General features: G+C 35.5%; 1 protein-coding gene across 1 annotated transcript; it reads right to left on the minus strand.

Annotated features, from left to right (window-relative positions):
* Nucleotides 1-13,922: 13,922 nt before the first annotated feature.
* LOC18425209 (SMAD/FHA domain-containing protein) lies at nt 13,923-22,887 on the minus strand. The gene is made up of 5 exons (XM_006829775.4): nt 22,539-22,887; nt 15,642-15,706; nt 15,241-15,301; nt 14,320-14,466; nt 13,923-14,179 (listed from the first exon to the last, which is right to left on the minus strand). Exons 1-5 carry the CDS (start codon nt 22,798-22,800, stop codon nt 14,064-14,066), a joined length of 651 nt encoding a protein of 216 aa, XP_006829838.1. The 5' UTR covers nt 22,801-22,887; the 3' UTR covers nt 13,923-14,063.
* Nucleotides 22,888-23,991: the final 1,104 nt, after the last annotated feature.

The raw sequence follows: 23,991 nt of genomic DNA on the forward strand, positions 1-23,991 counted from the left end.
ACGTGCGCATAAAATTTATCCGGCCTAAAATTCATGATAATAAGCAGAAATAGTTATTTGGTTTCACTTTTAAAAAGAATGGATTATTTTTCGATGGGGTCACTTACACACAAAACTTATAAAATAAAGATCCTGGACTGAAATATCACTATTTATTAAAAACAGACTATTTTTCAGGAAGACGATGTCACTTACACACAAAACTTATAAAATAAAGATCCTGGACGGAAATATCACTATTTATTAAAAACAGACTATTTTTCAAGAAGACGATGTCACTTACACACAAAACTTATAAAATAAAGATCCTGGACGGAAATATCACTATTTATTAAAAACAAACTATTTTTCAAGAAGACGATGTCACTTACACACAAAACTTATAAAATAAAGATCCTGGACGGAAATATCACTATTTATTAAAAACAGACTATTTTTCAAGAAAACGATGTCACTTACACATAAAACTTATAAAGTAAAGATCCTGGACGGAAATATCACTATTTATTAAAAACATACTATTTTTCAAGAAGACGATGTCACTTACACACAAAACTTATAAAATAAATATCCTGGACGGAAATATTACTATTTATTAAAAACAGACTATTTTTCAAGAAGACGATGTCACTTACACACAAAACTTATAAAATAAAGATCCTGGACGGAAATATCACTATTTATTAAAAACATACTATTTTTCAAGAAGACGATGTCACTTACCTAAAATATTTGAGAGGGAGCTTCCGATAAAACTTCGGCTAGAGAGAGGAGCTCACTGTTTTTCGACCAGAAAGGGAAAGATTTCAAAAGTTTTCTAGGGTGGGAGTCCTCGCCTTTCGTATTTAAACTCTTACGACACTTTATTATAATATTTTATTAAGTAACACCTCATAAACGAGGTGTAACCGTTACAATACCCCTTATATGCTTAAAGCCCACGTCCACTTGACGTGGCAAGGCAGGAGCAAACAAAAGAAATTTAACCAAAAGATTTTGAAAATAGTGATGGTCCCTAAGGACCATCATGCTCATATAGACCATCACTTATTAAAAGTTTATTGTCCCTTTTTTTTTTTTGAAAGTTTCGGATTGTTACAAGTTATCTCTCAACTCTCGACAATATACAATCGAGCCATTCTTTTGAACCACCTCTTTCAGCAGACAATGTTCGCCAATCAAGCATCCTTTTCTCTATCTAAACCACTATCCAAAGATAACCATGAGAACAACCGAGAATTTCTCTCACTAATAAGTGATACAACCCAAAATCTCTATAAAAAATGCTTATGTATAAATAAATAAAAAATAATCTCTCTCTATCTCTTGACATACATTGTATCTCTCTCTAGAAAGCATGCTTCTCCCTCTAGGAGCCCGGCCTCTCTACGCAAGAGGCATTCAATGACCCCCAACTAGGGCCACCTACTCTTTTTATTACTCTCATCAATAGTGTTAATGAATAGGGCTGAAAATTTACGCTGTTTGGATCCAAAATTCGAATTTTGGATCTTATTCAAATTTGGATCTGAGGATCGGATCTGGATCTAAAATTTGGATCTGAATAGTATTTAGGATCGGATATGGTATAGATGGGATACGATTCAGATCCGACCTAGTCATTGATATATTATATATTATTATTATTATTATTATTATTATTATTATTATATATTATATAGTATTTTTTTTGTTATATATTGTTTTATAATATAAAATATTTTTTCTTGGAGCCGCTTAGGTCCGGATCGGTTTCTTTTTTGGTAGATTGAAATTACCGAAATTACCTTTACCTTTAATTACCCCTTTTGTAAGGCAATTCAATGGTTGTAACATCAGACCTATCTTTTAGTTTTTGCTCAATATTGTCCCTTTTTCATAGTTTATTTATATTTTAGCGATCCGAGCACATCAGACGCTGCTTTTGAACTACTTCTTTCTTAAGTATCTATAGTCCGATATTCAAAATATATATATATATATATAACATAGTGGTCCAACATTCGTAACATCGAACCATCCTATAAAGAAGGATAGGCCGAAAACATCGGGTGGTCTAATGTTGTAGTTATTGGACTACCCTACAAATCAAGCGGTTCAATGGTTTAGACAATGGGTTGAACCACAAGTGTCAAAAAAATAAAAAAATTAAAAAAATAAGCGATTGATGTTTGAAACATTAAACTAGGGCAAAATTGCAGAAAAAAAAAAACAAAAGACTCAAGGGAGTGGGACCTTGCAGTCACTTAATGAACTTATAGACCAAAAGTTAAGTTTTGTAATTTTACACAGTTCGTATGTAAAAAGCCGCTTTTACCTACAAATTACAAAATCCATTATATCCTTTGAGAAGGCCACGCGTCAACAACTTCATTGAAGCTAAAAGCAAAATTATTTTCATTGGTATAAAACATGGTATTAATGCTTTGCGTTTTGGCGAGGGCTCATTGCCAATGAAATATCTTGGATTACCATAGTTCCAAATATATTTAAAGCATAATTTTTGTCATGGTCTCATTGTTAAAAAATGTGAAACAAAATGAGATCATGGCAGGCCCTATCTCTGTCCTTTGCAAGTCGCTTACAACTTGTTAAATAAGTTCTTAGCTCCTCTGACAACTATTGGATTCACTTCAATGAAAATTTCTTTGGGCAGGGGTTGCAGAGAATAAGAGGCTCCACCTTGTTAAGTGGAAAACCATATGTTCAAGCTTGGAAAAAGGAGGCCATGATATTCTCATGACCTCTGATTTTAATTTGTCAGATATGATGAAATTGGCATGGAGGATTGTTATTAATCCCTTTTCTGTTGTCTCATTTTTTCAAACATCGCTATTTCAGGAATTCATTTACATTATGTGCTAAAAGCCGTATCTGCTCTTTTGCTTGGAAGAGGATATTGAGGAGTCTAAATCACCAGCAACACAATGTTCGGTGGAGAATTCGTGATGGCTCGACCATATATTTTGGGGCGGACCCATGGTTATCTGAAAGGTTTATTTGGGAATCCTTTGGTTATGATATCCACATAGATTTAGACAACTTACACAAAATTAAAGTTTCGGATTACCTCGAGGGATTTTCTCAATTTTGGGTGCTACCCTCTCCTCCTTCAACCTCTTTGATGTGTATGGGAGGCAGTGAGGTCATTCAAGGCTTCACTCCAACCTAGCAAAGATTTTATTGTATGGATTCACTCGACTCATGGTAAGTTTTCAGTCAAGGATGCTTGGGAATTCATTAGATGTGGAGGCAACCCTCAGCCCACCTTTGAAGCAATGTGGTCCTCCCATTCCCATCCGAGAGCTAAGTGGTTTTCTTGGTTCTCTCCATCTATGCCTTCCAACTTTCATTTTCTTGCAAAATAAGGGGTGTTACTTTAGCACCTATGTGCCCTTTTTGCTCGAATTGTGATGATAACCTTGACTACCTTTTGCCTCAATGTACTTTCTCAAAGGTCTTGTCAAAGGCCTTATGGAAATCCATTGCATGGAGGTTTAGCAAAAAAAATTTCTTTGAGCAATCAATTCCCCTCATGATGCTTAATAAATGGATCAATTGTCGCCTCAACTCTAAGGGGTTGCAACATGTTTGGATGTCTTTATTTTTTCACTATCATATGGTTCATATGGGAAGAGTTGTGGAAATTAAAAGCAATCCATGAAAACTAAAAAGAAAAAACAAACACAAAAAAAATAGACAACCAACCACAACGCAATGATATACGTGGTTCGACAACGTGCTTAGGTCCACGGGAGATGAGAATTTTTTTATTGACAATGAAAAATAAAGTTACAAAAGCTTTCTTCCTCATGCCTCTCTGATTACAAAACAATCTGCGTTTTTTTTCATCTTAACTCTTAACATTCATCGGTACAATATAAATAGAGTCATATACAAATTATCAAAATACCCATGTAGAGATATATATCAAACCATGTACACATATATATCGAGTTCCAGATAAATGGTATAAATTACCGAAATACCCTTATACAGATATTTGAGATTGTCCTCAGGGGCTGCCGTCCCAAAACGCCTGCAGGGGTCGAGTCAACCGAGTCTACCTGCACCGGACACTCCTCTAGGCCTCAAGCCCTTCGGGCCGTCGGCCCTCCAAAGTTGTCCCTTTGATTCCACCTTGACAGATCTATTTCTTCATAATACAAGACATCAATCCTCAACAAGAACATAACAATCGTCTCTTCGGAGGTAGATCAGCCAAGTGTGAATCCTTGACTACTCGAATTACCTGTCATGTTAGAGATTTGGTTGATGCCAATCCTCGTCTTTTCATGTTTCTGAGAAGCCTATAATACAAAATTTCTTGATGCAGTGACGTGAACAGAGAGCCGGTACCAGATTTCATGGACGACTCCACCCCTTGGACACTTTAAGCTCATTATTAATGGTGCTTCTATTTACAATCTTGGCCCTTCTGGCTGTGGTGGTGCCTTATGTAATGATAATGGGCATTTTATTGCGGCCTTTGCAAAACCGCTTCGTGTTGCTTCCAATAATTGTGCCGAGTTCCAAGCACGAGCTTCAGCTGTTGAATTGGCCATTCTATTGAAGTGTTTCCCTCTCCTAATTGAAAGCAATTCAAGTCTCCTTTTTAATGGCTGTCATAAGCCTCCTTTGAATGCTCCATATTGTTACCGCTGATTGCCTTCACATGCTCTCCTCTAGTGGACATCTTTTGCGGATTATATATATTTTCTGTGAGGTTAATATGGTAGTTGATTCTCTTGCAAAGAAAGCTATATCCTGCTCTGAAGCTACTGTATGGAGGGCTAAGCCCCCTGATTTTCTCTCCATTCCTTATTTTTTATGTTGCACAGATCCCCTATGACAAGATTGTACTCAGTTGAGCTTGTTTTTTTTCTAATCCATTCGTAAAAAAAAACAAGTAGGAGCCTTTCCCCAATGGCTTACCCAAAAAAAAAAATTCTTTTACTCACCCTATGGATACTTGAGAGAGAGAATTTGTCATGTCATCTTTGATTCACCTTATAAACACAGAGAAAGAAAATTTTTCATATATTCTTGGGAAAATTACGTAAGCATTGTTTTAGTTTTCGTTATTGTCAAAATATCGAATACTTTCCACTATTACTGATATGTCTGTTTTTTTTACTTCATAACAATTTTTGTTTAAAAAAGATGAAACTACCCATTTTCGGTTTTTCAAAAACCGAAATCAAGCTAATTTCGGTTTTTGAAGATTCGAAAATAGCCAATTTTTGGTTCATCGAGAACCGAAATTTTTTTTTTCTCTTATGGGTCCTCTGCATATTCTCTCTCTACCTCTCTCTCTCTAAATTACTCGAGTAAAAATGGTTTTTTTTTAAACTCTCTCTCTCCCCTTCACCCAAGGTATTGAGAGAGGAATTTGGCCTTGTCTGGACATTCTCATAGCTCAAAGAGCTTCAATTGACGATAGATCTCTTCTTGAAGGTAGGGCATCATGGGCTGGGTCATCAGATTTCCATTCTCCTCTGATGTAGGGGCTCAAACTGGTCGGTCCTTTGATTTTATCAGATAACTGTGACTTCAACGAGGAAGAGAGAGAATACACCATAATAGAGAGAAAACACCACAAAGGAGGTAGAGAGAGAATACGCCACAAGATTTCTCCTAATTTTCTAATCTCCTAACTCGTGAGACTTCTCCTAAATTTAGCTCGACAACAAACCAATAATGACTCCCCAAAATATGAGAAAAAACAATAACAAGGGAAAGGCTTCTGGTCAGGTTACGAGATTGTCATTAATGGACTGGCTCATGGTTCAACCACTCAGCACAATAATCAGAACCAAAATCGAAGGGGTCCTCCTAGAGCTAACGCTCTAAATAATAACCGAGCTAACGCTCCAAATAATAACCAAAGGCGAGATGATGATTTCACTCCTCTCAAAGACCTCTAGAAACTAGTTGTTCCCCCTGAATACGCCACAAAATTTCTCTTAATCTTTTAATCTCATAATCCATGAGAGTTCTCTTAAATTTAGGGGCTCAAAGTAGTTATTCCCCTTTGATTTTATCGGATAACTATGAATTTAGAGAGATAGAGAGAATACGCACAAGTTAGAGAAAATATTTTTGCGATTATTGAAGAACCGAAAATTTAAAATTTTCAATTTTTCAAAAGTCAAAAGATCGTTTTTTAAAAACCGAAAATGGGTAGTTTCATCTGTTTTAAAAAATTATTATGAAGTCTAAAAAATGGATATATCTGTAATAACGTAAAGTATTTTGTATTTTGATAACAAGAGAAACTAAAACAGACATTTAAGTAAATTTCCCTATATTCTTTGATTCACCTCATAGAAACCTCAAAGAGAGAGACATCTTTGATTCACCTTACAAGCACATTACTTTTCATATGATCTTTGATTCACCTCATGGACACCTCAAGAGAGAGTGTACCGATACCATTTGAGTTCTCAAAATCCTAACCCTAATCTTGAAGATTCATAGTCAAAATTAGGAGTGGCAACTAATGGGAAAGCTTTTTATGTCCCCCTACAACATAGAAGTTTTATCCTCCCCCTTATCCAACCGTCCAATTTTGAATGGAGGGCTAAGAATGTCCCAATCACAATGTCACATTTCTACACTATTTTATTTTTAATTTTTTTCTATAAACTATTTTGACACCAAATTTTGGACATCCATTCTTCTATTAAACTTGCACTAACAAAAAATATATAAAAAAAATATCATCTATTAAACTCGCACTAACGAAAAATATATAAAAAAAAATATTTTCAATAAAATAAAATGGCTAAATACCCCTTAAAGTTTCAAGGGCTATTTTAGTCATTATTTTTTATTGAAAAATTATTGTTAATATTTTTTGTAGGTGCACCCCAATGAGAAGATGGCATGTACCAAATTTCATATTCAAAAAATTTGTATTAAAAAAATTAAAAATAAAAACTTTGAGATGTCGGATCTAAAATCAAACGATGACTGGATGAAGTGTACTTTCATCATAAATGTAGAGTTGTCCATTTTAAATGGAAAATAGATTTTATTCAAAATAGCAGCAAATATGAAGGAATGCTAGGGGTGGCATTGGACACGGGATCTGAAGTCGAGACCCGACACGGGTCTAGGTATGGGTCTAAAAATTGAACCCGACAGGTCAAGTCCAGGTCCAAATATTTGACCTGAACACTATTCGGGGCCGGATCCATGTGGACCCAACCCAAATAGTGTTATGATATAAATAATATTAAATTAATATTTCAATAAATACAACTATATATTTTTAGTTATAATATTTAAATAACATATATATATATATATATATATATATATATATATATATATATATTGGGTTAGGTCCTGGTCTAGATCCAAGTCGCATTTTTTGTTGTCGGCTTTGGGTCCGCATCCTGTTGGACCAAACCCATACCCAACCTGTTGGCACCCCTAATTGGAATGCTACTCTTTGCTAGCTTAAATTATAAAGAAAAGGTTCCTATACTTCCCCTACAGCATAGAAGATTTATGCTTCCCCTACCATCCAGCCGTCCAATTTTAATCAAAAGAGCCACTCACTGTTTGATCCTAGATCCAACGTCTCAAAATATTTTATTTTTAGGTTGATGTTTATACCTCTGAACCATATATTGTAGAAATGCGATCCAGCCGCATGAAACAATTTTCCTTCAATAAATGGTCTACAATAAGTCAAACGCATTTAGTCGTACAACCAAACAGGCCCTTTAATTTACACATGAATTTTCCATAGAAAAGAGGAGAAAGTAGGGTAAGACCTAGCTTAGACCTCTAGGTGGACCATACACTTGGAGGCCACTGACTCCCAGCAAGTTTTTTTTGCTGAGTAATGCATTTGTTTATAGCAGTTACTTTCAATGATCTCCAATGGAAGTTGCCACGAAAAAACCTACTTCTCTCTCTCTCTCTCTCTCTCTCTCTCTCTCTCCAATGTAAATTTTTGGTAACCAAAGGCACCATCTTTTAAAAGTCATCCTTTTTATTTATGTCCCTTTCAAAGAGGTTAAGTGGGAGCTGACATGAAACCCCCCCCGCTCTCTCTCTCTCTCTCTCTCTCACACACACACACACAAACACACACCCCAAGTAAAAATAAAAAAAGCCCAAGTAGCAACCCTCTCTTTCAAACATATCCAAAAAGTAAACCTGCTATCATCATTCATAATCCCCATGTTCTCAATGATAAGTTATTTGGAGCTCCTAAGGATAAACCCCCTCTCTCTCTCTCTCTCTCTCTCTCTCTCTCTATATATATATATATATATATATATATATATATATATATATATATATATATATATATATGTTCTCAATATTTAGGACAAAACCTCTTTCTCTCTCTCCCCATTCGATATCACAGGGGATTTCCACTCCCTACAATGAAATGTCAGGACCCCACTCCAGGTAACATTAGTCTACGTCTCCACATTCAGCTTCCAAGAAACTTCAGAAAATGAAAAATAAGACCCCTGCAAGACCAAGAAGACCCACAAAAGCAATTAAGTCACCTTGCTCTGCCCCGAAGCACAAGGAAGCAAAACAACAACACTTTAGACCCACCCCCTGGTTTTCCCTACCTTTCACACAAGGAAAAACAAAACAGAAAATCACTAGAGGTTGGCTTCAATGGAATTAGCAAAGAAACTTCCCCCTTTCTCCCTATCTCGTGTTTCCAAAATCATTTTCCACTTCAAAACACCAATATAAAGCAGTGTCGATTGACTCCAAGCATCACAAGTTCCCCTCCACTGTACACAAGTTAGCTGGGTAAGTAACAATGGTGAGCATTTATGTTTCTCTCTGTGATATAGATGGGTTCTTTTGTATGTATCAAGTAATCAATTGGATCATCGAATTCCAGCAAACTTGCATGAGAATTCGATGTCGACTACGTGCATGGGTTGGATCCCTTGCTCACCCACGTGAGCAGGAGGATACGCACCCATGGTTAACTGCTGGAGAAGAGAGAGAAAGCAATACAAGCAATCTAGAACACTGCACATCATGTAATATGGACCGAAAGGTGAGTATCTCAAATGCTCATGATATATATAGCGAAGTGGAGCTAACAATAGATGATGTTAAGATGGTTACCGAAATACTTGGACTAGGAATTGGCAGAGATGAGAGAGAAGGCCACAGTGAAAAAACTTGCGACTGTGAGCTTTTGAGTGATATTGCAGTCATGCTGGAGGAGAAGGAAGCAAGCGTAGAGGAACTGAAGGAGGTGTTTCATGTGTTCGATGAGGATAGAGATGGGTTCATAGACGCAGCGGATTTACAGAGAGTAATGGGTATTCTAAGGTTGAGAGAGGCAATGGACTTAGCACAATGTCATAAGATGATACGAGCTTTTGATGAGAACAGAGATGGTAGAATTGATTATGAAGAGTTCAAAATTATGATGGAGAATAACCTTACCTGAACACCCCAAAGCTCCGAAACTGGTCTCCTTGCTTTTCTTTTCCTTTTTGCATCTAGTAAGAGAACCATGTAAATTCTCCAAATACTGAGCATGCTACTTAAGTTTTTGGGTGTGCAATGGAGGTTTTCGTGATTACTTGCACTGCACTTTTTCATTCACTGCAACTGCTTGTTCTGTACTCTTTCAAGAAGAACATGTCCACTGTTTTGGCCCATAAATGGACAGCTAAAAATAAGCAATATTTAAGAGAGAAGAAATAAACCACTAAGGGTGCATGCATTTGAACATTTGCATAAACAACTATAATTGAATAATAGCAGACAAGGCTATAATTCTCTAGGCTTAGTCGCTAGGACCTGGGGACCCAATAGCTAATGTCGAAAGAAACAAAAGGCGACAAAATCAACATTACGAAATCAAGTAAATCATCAGTAGTTAAATATTTTTTATGGGAGTAGAGCATGATTCTAGGAGACCTTTTCCTCCACAGTGAATAAATTATAACCAGGAGCTCGCAACATGATCAGCATCAACCATGCATTGAAACCAACAAAAAGATGCCTATACCTACCCTAAAGCCTTTTCAGAGAAGTCTTGTGCATAATGTGGCCTCAAAAAGAACAAAGCATAGTAAATCACCATTAAAACTCATATGAGAACCTTACTAGCAGTTAAGCAGTGTTAAATAACCACCTCCATGGACTTTAGCCATAGCCATGTGGCATCGCGAAGATACACAGAGAGAGTTGGACGATTGAATAAAGAACTCCATACATCAATAACATCCTGAAAATCTTGCAGAAAGCAAAATATATTGAGATATTTAATCCTATCTTTCTAGGATTACCCTTATTTTTCCTCTTTTTTTTGTTTTTTATTTTTTTTCTAGGATTATGCATGAATATTTCATGGCTGTTACAGCCCATTAGGCAAGACTGTTACATGACTATTATAGCCTCTTATACAAGACATTTACATAATTGTTACAGCTCATTATGTAAGACTGTTACAATGGTTATTCCATCTAATTATACAAGAGTATTACATAGTCGTTATAATCCATTATGCAAGACTATTACATAGTTGTTACATCGCATTATACAAGGCTTTTACATGGCTATTCCAGCCCATTATGCAAGACTATTACAAAACTGTTACAGTCACAACAATCCCCCCATATTGGAGCATATAAATCCTAGATGGGCATCCTGTCCAAAGTATCCTTTAGTTGAACTCGATTAGAGGCCTTAGTGTGTCTGCTAGTTGATTCTCAGATCGAACAAATGGAGTACATATTGTCTTTGAAGCGACCTTCTCTTTGACGAAATAATAGTCGACTTCAATATGCTTGGTTCTTTCATGAAATAAAGGATTTGAGGCAATATGAATTGTCATTTGATTATCACAATGTAGAGGAATAGGAGCTAATACGTTAATACCCATCTCTTAAAGAAGAGAACAGAGCCAAATTATTTCACATCTAGACTTGCCATTGCTCGATACTCAGCTTCTGCTGAAGATCAAATTACAACACTCCACCTCTTATTCTTTCAGGTGACTAAATTACCACCCACTGTTACAAAGTAGCCACTGGTCGGTCATCGATCAAGAGAACACCCAGCCCAATCTACATTGTAGAAACAAGAGAACACCCAACCCAATCTACATCATAAAAAGCTTGTACATCAAGGCAACCATAACTAGTATAAAGTAGTCCTCAACCTAGAACAGATTTCTGATATTGTAAAATGCAATAAATAGCCTCCAAGTGATCAGAGCATAGTGCCGACATAAATTGACTTGCGACACTTATAGCATATGTAATGTCCGGCCGTCTAATAGTCAAATCATAGTTACCGGAATCTCTCCACCGACCTTGCGCAAAACCATATTCCGCGTTTCTGTTAAGGAATCTCCATGGAAACCGTTTTTCGGAACCAAGGAAACTCGATTCCATAATTTCCAAATCTCGATTCAACACATCTTTCGAAACAATTTTTTGGAATTAAGGAAACTTGATTCCTTAATTTCGGAATCTCGATTCAACACATCTTTAGAAACCATTTATTTGAACCGAGAAAACTCGATTCCTTAATTTCAGAATCTCGATCCAACATTCATTGAAATACTTCCTTGGAATAGAGGTGGCTAGGTCTATTCTTACCCTATTGAGCTTAGCCACAAATTATATGATCAGCAGCCAGAGCCTCTGAATAACCCTAGTGTATATCAGAGATTAGTGGGTAGACTTATTTATTTGACTCATAGTTGTTGGAAATGCCTGGGAACCCGAATCGTTTTAAGAATCGGAATCGCAAAATCGCGGCTGGCTAGAATATTCATGTCTTTGGAATCATTGTTCGCACAATAGCAATCGCTAGGAACGAGATTCCTAGTTTTTGAGAATCGTGTTTCGACTGAAATAGATCCAAGTTTCATCCACATATGGAATTAAGATTCCCAACCCCTTGGAATCGACATTCCAGGAGTCAAGATTCATTAATATGCATAATCGAGTTTCCGACATCTATGGAATTGAGTTTCTGACATATGTGGAACAGAGTATGTTGTGGTTTCGAATCATGATTCTAACATATTTGGAGTCAAGTTTCTGAAGTATATGGATCAAAGATCCATACCAATTTGGCATTGAGATTTACAATAATATGGACTATGGAATGCGTTTGACGACCCCTACCAGGAATCGAGATTTCATTTTTATGGAGAAGGAAGCCACAAGCACCTCTTGAGCCTCATCAACTTTAAAACCTATATTGGATGTCTCTTATTAGAAGGTTTTCCTAATTTTAAAGTGATTGCGTTGACTATTGAATTTACAATCATTATATACAAAAGACAAGTATTTCTAAATTGTGATTTTGACTTCATTATTATAAAGACAAAATACGATTATTTCTAAATTGTGATTTTGACTTCATTATTATAAAGACAAAATACGATTATTTCTAAATTGTGATTTTGACTTCATTATTATAAAGACAAAAGACAATATATGATTAAAGTGATTGTGTTGACTATTGAATTCACAGTCATTATATACAAAAGACGAGTATTTCTAAATTGTGATTTTGACTTCATTATTATAAAAACAAAATATGATTTTGACTGTTATTTTGACTTCATTATTATACAAAAGACAAATATGTTTTACTTTTAATTATATGTGTTGTATTTACCAGTTATATTTTAATTTAAAGTAAAGGACAAGTAAAATAATGAAACTCTGGAACCACTACAAGCATTCGAAGGAAAATTTCTACTCTATTTGATGTGGAATCATGATTTAATCCTCGTTGGAATCCAGATTTGATATATTTGGGAACGTCTACCTACAATTAATGCGTTCAAGTTTCTAAAGATCAAGATCCATGATGTCAAAAACGCCCCCAAAGAAATCTTTCACTTTTTAATCTCGTGATCATTATTTCCCGTAAGCACTATATCATCCACATACATTATCACTATGAAAAAGAATCTCCTTTAACAAATACCGAATGATATAAAACTCTTCTCTGAAATCCAAACAAATATACTGCCATACTAAAATTTTCAAACCAAGCCCGAAGTGCATGTTTCAATCCATATATAGCTTTTCTCAACCTGCATCCGACCAAATGTCCTTTTGGCCGATTAATTATATCCAAAATTCACTGCTTCTCTGGCAATCATTTCCTCAATCATGGCCACTTTCCATCGTGGATGAGCCAATACATCGGCAACTTTAGTGGGAATAGAAATAGAAGAAGTACAGCAAAGATATGCATGAAAGGAAGGTGAAAGTGAAGCATAAGAAACAAACATACTGGTTGGATGTCAACAAGTTGGGGTTTAATTGTTTACCTCAGACTTTACCGTGTTCTTTTTCCAGGTATACACTTTCAGTTGTCTATGAGTAGATTCCACCTGTTCCTTGGTTGAATTACTTGAACTATCTCTGATCATTGGAAGAAGAATGGGATTGTTAGGTGGCATAGTAGAGTCACTTCATAGGCAACGAAGATGAAGAGAGAGGTAATTTTGAGCTGCCTCTTACTTAGAGTATAAAGTTTCACAAACCAAGAAGGACTGCTAGATTCATATAGCATTACCAAAAAAAAATGAAACGTTAAATATCGTTCTAAAACATAGATGGTACCAAAAAAACCATCACAATAGCATGATTTCATGATGTTCTCCAGTCTTGACAATCTCCTACACGGACCACCCCTCCTCCCACCCAAAACCACAAAAAAAAAAGAAAAGAAACAATTACATCATCATTTCGCCTGTAACCAACAAATATTCAGGAAATTTCACTCTAGAACCAATACTATCAAACAGAATGCTATTAGCATGATAAGTACAACTATCTACTCTAATGGCAAGTATACATATTCCTTTTATGGCTTGCAGTTATACCTCATAGAATTCTTTAACAAATCCAAACACATTTTACCATTTTTGAGCATTTATTTAAGCAAATAATAATAGATATCATCTAAACTTCCTGATTTCTCCATGGTACAAGCTCGACACAGATTCTGAAGAAAAGGGTTCAAGTTTATATTACAAATTAATTAAGGAAAATATACAGATCTTAACTCAAGGGTTAAGAATTGTTGGGAAGATCAACAGTCTCAAGCACTGCCTTGGGTGTTTCTGGTTCAGAGGGTTCATCCTCTGACTCGAGCTTCAATAAACGGAATGCCGCAAGATGTGTATCACCTGAGGTTACACATATATCATGTGAATCAGGTACCCAGATGAAATATCCATTTTTCATATTAACATAGACAAACAGAAATGACCATTTTTTTTCCTATCAAATGGAGCATAGATGACTATCAAGAGTCAGGAAAATCTACCAAATACAATACAACTGCCAGGTGATGCAGCAGCAGAAATCCCTGGGTTAAGCCTCTTTTCATTGATATATGTCCCATTGGTACTATCCAAGTCTGTGACCATGAGATTTCCTTCTCTCTTCTCAAGCCGAGCATGTAAGCCCGATACTGTAACATTTAAGTAATTTAAAATTCCTTAGAGATACGTTACACAGGCAAGTTACCAAGTACATACAAATTTGTTAAAAAAAAAAATTTGCACACACATGATATCCAGTGTTTTTAAAGCAAGGACTCAGGTCAGGATTCACTAAGGTCCCAAACCAGAGTCAGGTAACTCGACTTGGCTGAGTCTGTCAGAGACTTGGCCTAGTCTTAAAAAAATTAACAATAAAATTGAGGAAACTGAGACTCAGCTGGTTCCCAAGGTTTCTTCAGAGTAACTAGGGCAAATCCATATCAGAATCACTGAATTTTTTATATTGATGATAACATATACATACAGCATAAATACATGCATGTGTGCCTCCAGGTTTAAATATGTACATGTGCACATGCATAGGTGTGTATGCATGCGTGCATCTATTCGTGCACGTGTTAAGTATCATGCATGTTATATACACACATGTACATGTGGGTTTTTATAATACATGCACCCAAAAAGTGAAAGGTGTATGATCAGCATTTGGATTTGTGAAATAAAACTGAACTTTAAATCGAAGGAAAAACCATTTAAGTTGAAGTAGTTACTCTATGTTATGCAAAGTGAAACTTCCAAAGCATTCCCTACATTTATCCTCATATTTTCTTCAGATGATTCAGATGAATAATTCTTAAGAACGAACTAAATACCAAATTGTGGAGCACTTAAGACTTTGTTCCTAACTATCATCTTGAGTTGTATGCTAAACTAATTACTATTAAAAAAAACAGTGAAATTACCTGTAGCAACTGGAATCACCATATCTGCCTTCTCTGCAAGACGGCCCACAGTTACCACATTCTGGAAAATGTCCATAACAAAGATACTTACAAATAGATAAAATATATCTCTTCTAGTTTTCACATTGTATACTATAAGACCATTTATTTTTGAAACAAGGAGGTCACAATCACCCCTAGCCGTCCAATGTCAAATCCGATAGCTTGGTGTGTGTTATAAAGTTTGATAGGTTTTCTTTTGGATTTTGAGCCTAGTAAATGGCACACCTCCAGCCATCCAAATTTAAATCTAATGGCCAAGGACAATTTGACCTCCTTGTACCAAAAGTAAATGGTGTTATTGTATATTTTTTCTTTTCATAAGGATATTGTATTTCTGGTTGACCTCATTAAAAACTTACGGATGCTATTTCAAATGCATCTGGCAGTGGAACTTTATAGCCTATGTGCCTCGAATCACCATCACCTAGTACATATAACCCACACTTAGAAAGATGAAACAAAAAGAGTATTAATGAAGTCATACTACCAATTGGTGTCCTATCTACAAAGGCAAGAACGTGCAAAAGAAAACAATGGATATTCTTTAAAAGAATCGCAATTCAAAACTCATCCATGTTTTGGTTATACAACAAAACCATTGTAATGGGATCATTCTGTTAAGAATAGGAGATGTTTGTCTCTATTTTCAAGACCAATGTAATAGCTCTACTTTGTTAAGACTGGAAGATTTTTGTTTCTATTTATACATATCAATATATCATAAAGCACGTAAACAGATAGGCAAGACTGTCAAATGTTAGAATTTGGTTCCAAAGAATGCAGTATGATAGAAAATAACCAATTCAAATTGTTCGATAGAACCAACAAGTAAAGTTCAAAATATAAAGCATTGATCAGTGTTATGTCAAGTATCTAATAAATATCATTATAATGGGAAAACTCTATGAACAACAGGAGGTGCTTATTTTATGTACTAACTCTTTGTAGGTTTTATGATTATCAAAGCTTAAATTCCAGTATTCTACAATATACCCTAGCAGATGGGGTTGATGACAAAAACAAGAGAGAACAACAAGTAACATCAACAAAACAAAGCAAACAGAACAAGAAAACTAAAAATTGCAAAAAAGAACACCAAGATTTAAGTGGTCCATCACTAATGTCACTACGTTATTAGGTGAAGAGGAACAATGGCTTCACTATAGAAGCTCCAAAATTACAAGATGGCTCTTACACAATGAATATCGATTCCGAGCCAAATACACATAACTTAGCATCCTGACTCATACGCATATCCCGAAAAGTACCCTGAAAATAGTGTTACATGGGAAAACAAATCACACATGTGGGTGTTTTATTTGAATTTTCCCTCTTTTATTTTGGGCCATTGGATTGCATCTAATCCAATGGATGTGGTGTTGTAGGAATTTTAATCTTTTAAAGGGATTAAAACCCTTTTGTTTAGAGAGAGTGTGAGAAAAAAATAGAGAGATTGGGCTGCAATTGGATTTTCTCTTGAGGGCTGTTGCATACTCTGTTTTAGAGAGAGAGAGTGAGCAAAAGCTCGAGCCCATTGTGGGTTAGCTGTGTGCCCTGTTTTAGTGAGAGAAAGTGTCAAAGAGAACACATTTTTTGGTGCTCTTGGTGCCTTGTTTTTGGGCTCTGTTTAGAGTGAGAAAGGGCTGCTAGAAATTGGAATTTTGAGTTCGATTTCACCTTGCAATCTTCCCAAATCAGTAAGTAAGTCTTGTGCAAATCTTCCGTGGATGTAAGTCACAATTTGAGCTCTGTGAATGCATGTTACTGAATTTTTCCATTCCATGGTTTTGCTTTGATATTGTGTAGTTTCTATTGCTTGCTTATATTGATATGAATGCACAATAGTTGTGAATGTTATAAAACCTTGCTGATTTTTCACCAATCATTCCCAACAACTGGTATTAGTGCCTAGAGTTTGTTCTTCATTGTGTCTGTGAAGAAAGGGTTTTTTGCTATTGTGGTTATTTACTATAATTTTCCTTAAAATGGAAATGAGTAATGGAATTTGAAAAATTAAATCAAAGCAATTAGCCAATATGGAAAATGATGATGGAAGATTATCTTGTTGGAAAAGAATTGGATAGGCCAATTCGAGGAAAAGAGGCCATGCATGATGGAATGGAAGATCGGGAATGAGATATTCTTGAACGAGAATGTTTGGCAGCTATTAGAGCATGTATTTCACCATCAATTTTATTTGATGTTTGTCAATGTAAAACATCTGCAGAGCTTTGGCAATCTCTAGAGCAATCTTTTGAGCAACCCTCTAGTGCAAATAAAATGCATGAGATGAAAAAAATATTTCTTTTGAAAATGAAAGAACGTGCTACAATTAGATCGCATGTGAATGAATTTAATTCAATTTCTGCATAATTGAGGTCTTTGAAAGTGAATTTGGATGAAGAAGTTTTATGTTTGCTTTTGCTAAGTTCTTTGCCTGCTAGTTGGGATACCTTGGTTACCACTGTGACTAATACAATGGGTAACAAGTTTAATTAGAAAGATGTTGTGGCTTCACTATTGAATGAAGAGACTAGAGAGGCATCCACACATAGTATCAAGAGATAGAGGAAGAACCCAACATAGAGATCAACATTATGGATTTAATAGGGGTAAATCTCATAGCAGAGGCAAATCCAAGTCACAGGGTAAGAAGGTTACTTGCTGGTATTGCAAAAAACATAGTCATACAAGAAAATATTGTTATGCTCTAAAGAATAAACAAAAGGCCAAGGGAGATGGTCATGCCGAAGCAAGTACAGTTTCAGATTGTGAAGATGGGGTCACTTTTAGTGTTGCATGCACAGCACTATCTATTGAAGATACTTAGGTTTTAGATTTTAGTGCTTCATTTCATGTTTGCCCAAAAAGATCATATTTTTCATCCTACACAGATGTGGATGGCGGCTTGGTTTATCTTGGTGATGATAGAGCTTGGAAAATTTTGGACATTGAAAATGTTGTTATCAGCAATCAGATGGAAAGAAGCACACATTGAGAAATGTGAGGCATGTTCTTGAGTTGAAGAAAAATCTCATTTCAGCCAATAATTAGATGATTATGGCCTCATAGTGACCTTTGGAAATGGGTCATAAAAGATTTTAAGAGGTTGTATGACAATAGTGAATGCGGGAAGTCTCTACACTCTTCATGGCACAGCTCAAAGGAATGATGCTACAGAGAAGATCGTTGCTACAACTAGTAAGCAAAAGGACATACAGATTTGGCATAGTCGATTGGGTCATCTCAGTAAGCATGGTATGAAGGTATTGCAAACTCAAAATCTTATTTTTATTTCTAAACATTCCTTTCTTGATTTTTGTAATCATTGTGCCATGGGTAAACAGTGTAGAGTTAGTTTTAAAACAAATGAATCTCATAGAAAATGTAAAGCATTAGAATTGATATAGTCTGAATTTTGTGGCCCCATTAATGTTAAATCTCTTGGTGGAGCTTCTTATTTTGTCACTTTCTTAGATGAATATTCTAAAAAGTGTTGGTCGTATCCTTTGGCATCTAAGGATCAAGGTTTTGAAGTCTTCAAAGTTTTCAAAGCCAAGGTTGAAAAAGAAACATAAAGATTTATAATATGCCGGTAAACTGATAATGGTGGTGAATATTGCTCGAATGCTCTTGGTATTTTTTGTAGAGAGAATGACATTCGTGGAGTCAGGACTGTTCCTGGGACACCATAACAAAATGGTGTCATTGAGATGATGAATAGGACTATCATTGAAAGAGTAAGAAGCATGCTATCACAATCTGGTCTTGGTAAGTAATTTTGGGCTGAAGCTGCTAATACAGTTGTATATTTGATTAATAGATCTCCCAGTGCACCATTGAACGGTGAAATGCCTGAAATTATGTGGAGAGGAAAACATGTGTCATATGAACACTTGAGAATATTTGGGTGTGAAGCTTATGTTCAAGTGCCAAGTGAAAGTAGAGTCAAGCTAGATGTCAAGTCAAGAAGATGTGTTTTTCTTGGTATGGTGGTGATGATAGAGGTTAGAGGATTTGGGATCCTATTGCAAAGAAAACTATCAGAAGTCAGGATGTTCTTTTTAATGAGAATGTAATGTTTACTGAAAAGAAGCAAGAAGAGCCAAAACAAGAAAGACTTATTGTGAATATACAAAAACCAAATCCCATTGTTTCACCTTGACAAGTGCAAGAGACTGAAGCTCAAGCTCAAGACAGTTTTGATAGAGGTGATGCTAATTATGAGGATGACACAAAATTAATTCAATATGAAGAGGGACTATCAGTTACACCTGAACTAGAATTAAGAAGATCTACACGGCCTCACAAGCCCACACAAAGGTATTATCCTTCTTTATATTATGCTTTGTATACTGATAGTGGTGAACCTGAATCTTTTCAAGAAGCTATTTATTGCCCTAATGCTAAAAAGTGGTATAAGGCACTGGAGGAGGACATTGATGCTTTGCATAAGAATGATACGCAGGAGTTAGTGGAAATTCCACATAGGAAGAAAGTATTGAAGAATAGGTGGGTATATGCTATTAAGTGGGAGGCAAATTGTCTCATGCAATATAAGGCCAGACTTGTGGTGAAAGGGTATGGGCAAAAAGCCAGCTGTTGATTTTAATGAAATTTTTGCTCATGTTCTTAAGCATAGCTCTATTAGAGTTGTTTTATCTTTGGTTCCTAACTTGAATTTGGAGCTAGAGTAACTTGATATTAAGATTGCCTTCTTGCATGGTGATCTTGATGAAGAAATTTATATATGTCAACCTGAAGGTTTTGAGCACAAAACCAATCCTAAGTTGGTTTGCAAGTTAAAAAAGGGATTGTATGGTTTGAAACAAACATCTAGGCATTGGTATAAGAAATTTGACAGTTTTATGCTGAGTGAAGGAGATGCGATTTTGATCATTGTGTGTACTTAAAAGGTTCAACCTATGATTCTTTTACTATTTTGTTGCTTTATGTTGATGATATGCTTGTTGCTAGCAATGATCTGAGTGAAATCAAGTGTTTAAATCTTGATATGTCCAAGCATTTTGTCACCAAGGATCATGGACCAGCCAAGAAGATTTTGGGCATGCACATCCATAAAAACATAAAGCAAGGTAAGCTTTGGTTAAGTCAATCTGAATATATTCCTAAAGTTCTTGAGTGCTTCAATATGATTGACTGTAAACTTGTTTCTACGCCATTAGCTACCCATTTCACGTTGTCTAAAAGGGACTCTCCAATGAATGAGGTAGATAGAAGTAAGATGAATGTTTTGTACTAGACCTGATATTACCCATGCAATGGTAGCTATTTCCAAATTTATGTCTAATCCCAGTTGGGAAAATTGACAAGCAGTTAAGTGGATCCTTCGGTATTTGAAGGGGACAAAAAATGTATGCTTATGTTTTGGGAACTCATCATTGGAAGTTGTTGGTTATGTAGATGCAGATTATGCAATATGCCGTGATACTAGAAGGTCTACCACTAGGTACATTTTCAAAGTTGGTGGTAGTGTAGTCAGCTAGATGTCAAGGTTGCAAGATATTGTCGCTCTGTCGACGACTGAAGCTGAATATGTGGCATTGACAGAGGCAGCAAAAGAAATGATTTGGTTGAGAAGGTTACTTGACCAGTTTGGGGTGAAACAAGATAAATATGTTGTGCATTGTGATAACTAAAGTGCTATTCATCTGGCTAAGAATGCAACTTATCACTCCAAAACAAATCATATAGAGGTCAGATACCATTTTATTCGATTGGCCCTCGAGCGTAGAGATTTACAAGTGGACAAGATTCACACAGAGAAGAACCTTGTTGATATGTTGACAAAGGTTGTCTCAACTGCGAAAAATAGGATGTGTAGAAGACTTTCGGGGTTGGAGGATCGGGGTTGGAGGAGACATAACCTCGAGATGATGGAGAATGGTGCATTGGTGGTTGTTTTAAAGGCCTAGTGACTTGTCTTACAGTAGTAGATTGTTACATGTGTGAAAACAAATCACACATGTAGGTGTTTTATTTGACTCTTCTCTCTTTTATTTTGGGTCATTGGATTGCATCTAATCCAATAGTTGTGGTATTGTAGGAACTTGACTCTTTTAAAATGATTAAAACCCTTTTTATTTAGAAAGAGAAAGAGTGAGAAAAAGACAGAGAGATTGGGCTGCAACTGGGTTTTCTCTTTAGGATTGTTGTATGCTCTGTTTTAGAGAGAGAAAGTGAGCAAAAGCTTGAGCCCATTATGGCTTTACTGTGTGCTTTGTTTTAGTGAAAGAAAGTGTAGAACCTATTTTTGGGTGTTCTTGGTGTCTTGTTTGTGGTCTCCGTTTAGAGTGAGAAATGGTTGCTGGAAATTAGTGTTTTGAGCTCGATTTCACTTTGTAATCTTCCCAAATCAGTAAATAAAATCTCGTGCCAATCTCCCGTGGATGTAGGTCACGATTTATGACAGAACCATGTTAAGTTGTTGTGCTATGTGAATGCATATTGCTGGTTTTTCCATTTCATGGTTTTGCTTTGATATTGTGTAGTTTCTATTGTTCGTTTATATGGATATGAATGCACAATAGCTGTGAATGTTATAAACCCTTGTTGATTTTTCACCAATCGCTCCCAACAAATAGCCCCAGACAAGGCCAGAGAGCAGAACGGCTTATGATCAAAATAGGATAAATATTAGGTTACAGCATTGAATTCAAGACATACTTGCACACAACACGTCCGATGTCAATTTTCCAAACTCAAAAATTGAATAATCTGATTTGATGCGTACAAATCAAGAGTAACATGACTTCCTCTAATTTTAATTTTTAATAACTTGATCATTGAAATTAAACTGAAAGTAGACATATCCAGGTTACATTGAAATCACACTCGCATTTGTTCAAATACAAACTAATTTTTGAATAACTTCCAAATTTCTTAAGAATAGAAATGGGAAATCCTCATGGTTGCACCATTACTCCCCCCATTTTCATACAAGAGGTATGTTGATTTTCCATTAGAATGGAACACTAAAACAGAGAGAAGTTCAAATGTGCTCCAAACAAGTACATATCTCAAACAAATTAACAGAACTTACAGAAAATGACAAGCAAACAGAGAGAAATCCAAATGCGCTCCAAATTAGAACATGGTCATCAAAAAAATTAACAGACTTTAAAGAAAATGATTAGATATTTCTACTAGTGTTTCTCTCTCTTCACAGAAGGAGAACCGAAGAATCCACCCTCTCTCAACAATAACGATATGAACAAAAAAAAAAACCCACTTACCTACAGGCTCAAGAAGCCATTTTCCTTCAGATTTCGTTGGGTTTCTCTCAATAGAAGAAGCGTTCACAGGTCTGAAACGTGCACAAGGGCTTGTGTTTAGCAGTAACTTTCTTCTAGAGAAGCTTTTGAATCGAGAAAAAAGAACTGAAGAAGAAGAATGAGGAGAAAAAATGAAATGTGGGGTGAATGAATGAGGTGGGGATGATAGGGGGTAAGAGAGAGAGGGCCTTGATGAGAGAGAAACCATCGCTGGAGCTCCCATGGCGGGAGTGTGCGAATATGGAAAGAGAGAGAGGAGAGAGGGAGAGAGAGAGAGAGACAGGTTTGGACGGTGCTCTGAGAAATCGAGTGGATATCATCCTAGGATAATAAATTTGCGATAAAATGCATACACCGTACTACCGCGGGATCATGTTGTACAAGTGTTTTCTCCTTATAGATTAATAAATCAATGTGGTAATCTTTCATTTTCTATTTGTTATGCTGTTTTCTATTTGTCATGGGATTGCATGCAATGAAACCATTTGGTTTTTTACACAATGTGAAATCTGATAGCTTGAGTATGCATAAAGTTCGAAAAAATTTCTTTTAAAGTTTGAAATTAGCCAATAGAATAAATGAAGCAATATATTTTCACGGTCAAGATCAATAGTGACCACATTATACCAAAGATAAATGGTTTCATCTTATACTCTTCTATTTTTTATCTCTTTAAGTCTCTTTTCATAATAAAGTTTCATCAAATATATACGAATGTTACAATATTTTGGATTTATTTAAGGGGTGTAGTTTGTGTAAGGTGTCAATCTTTACTTTAGAAATAATGTACATGTAAAAAATCCACCACAAAATATTGTTCCAAAATTCTTATGATGGCCAAAAACTATTTTCACTCCTAATTAGGAAATTCAAAAGTCCATGAATGGTGCATGTCAAGCAAATCTATAAGCTCTTGAAAATCTTGAAAATGGATGATTTAGATAATATGTTACAAGATGTATTATTTTTAGGACTTAAAATCATTGTTTACTTTCACATCCATACATCTCGGGATCAAGATGATCAAATGTAAAGCTTTTTTGGCATCAAAGTAATATTTTTTGGTGGATATTTGAGGTTTTCTTTCATATCCATACATCTCGATATCGAAATGATCAATTGTACGGTTTTTTCAGCATCAAAATAATATTTTTGAGTGGATTTTTTAGGTGTACCTTACTTCTAATAAAAGGTTAACACCTTATATAAACTATTTCCTTATTATGAGTATTTAGTAACATAAAAAATCCATTTTATTAATTTTTTAATAATTTTTTTATTTGAAATTTAAGGATTCAAAAGATTTCTTATTAATTTTAATTCCATATTTTATTGTAAAGATTCCCTTTAGATTTTACATATTGTGGAAAAATAAAGGGCATTAACTTTTATTTTTATTTTTATTTCTAAAACT

The sequence above is a fragment of the Amborella trichopoda genome, chromosome 1 (genome assembly GCF_054954075.1).
Source record: "Amborella trichopoda isolate Santa Cruz 75 chromosome 1, AtrichopodaSantaCruz75HAP2 v2.0, whole genome shotgun sequence".
NCBI lineage: Eukaryota > Viridiplantae > Streptophyta > Magnoliopsida > Amborellales > Amborellaceae > Amborella > Amborella trichopoda.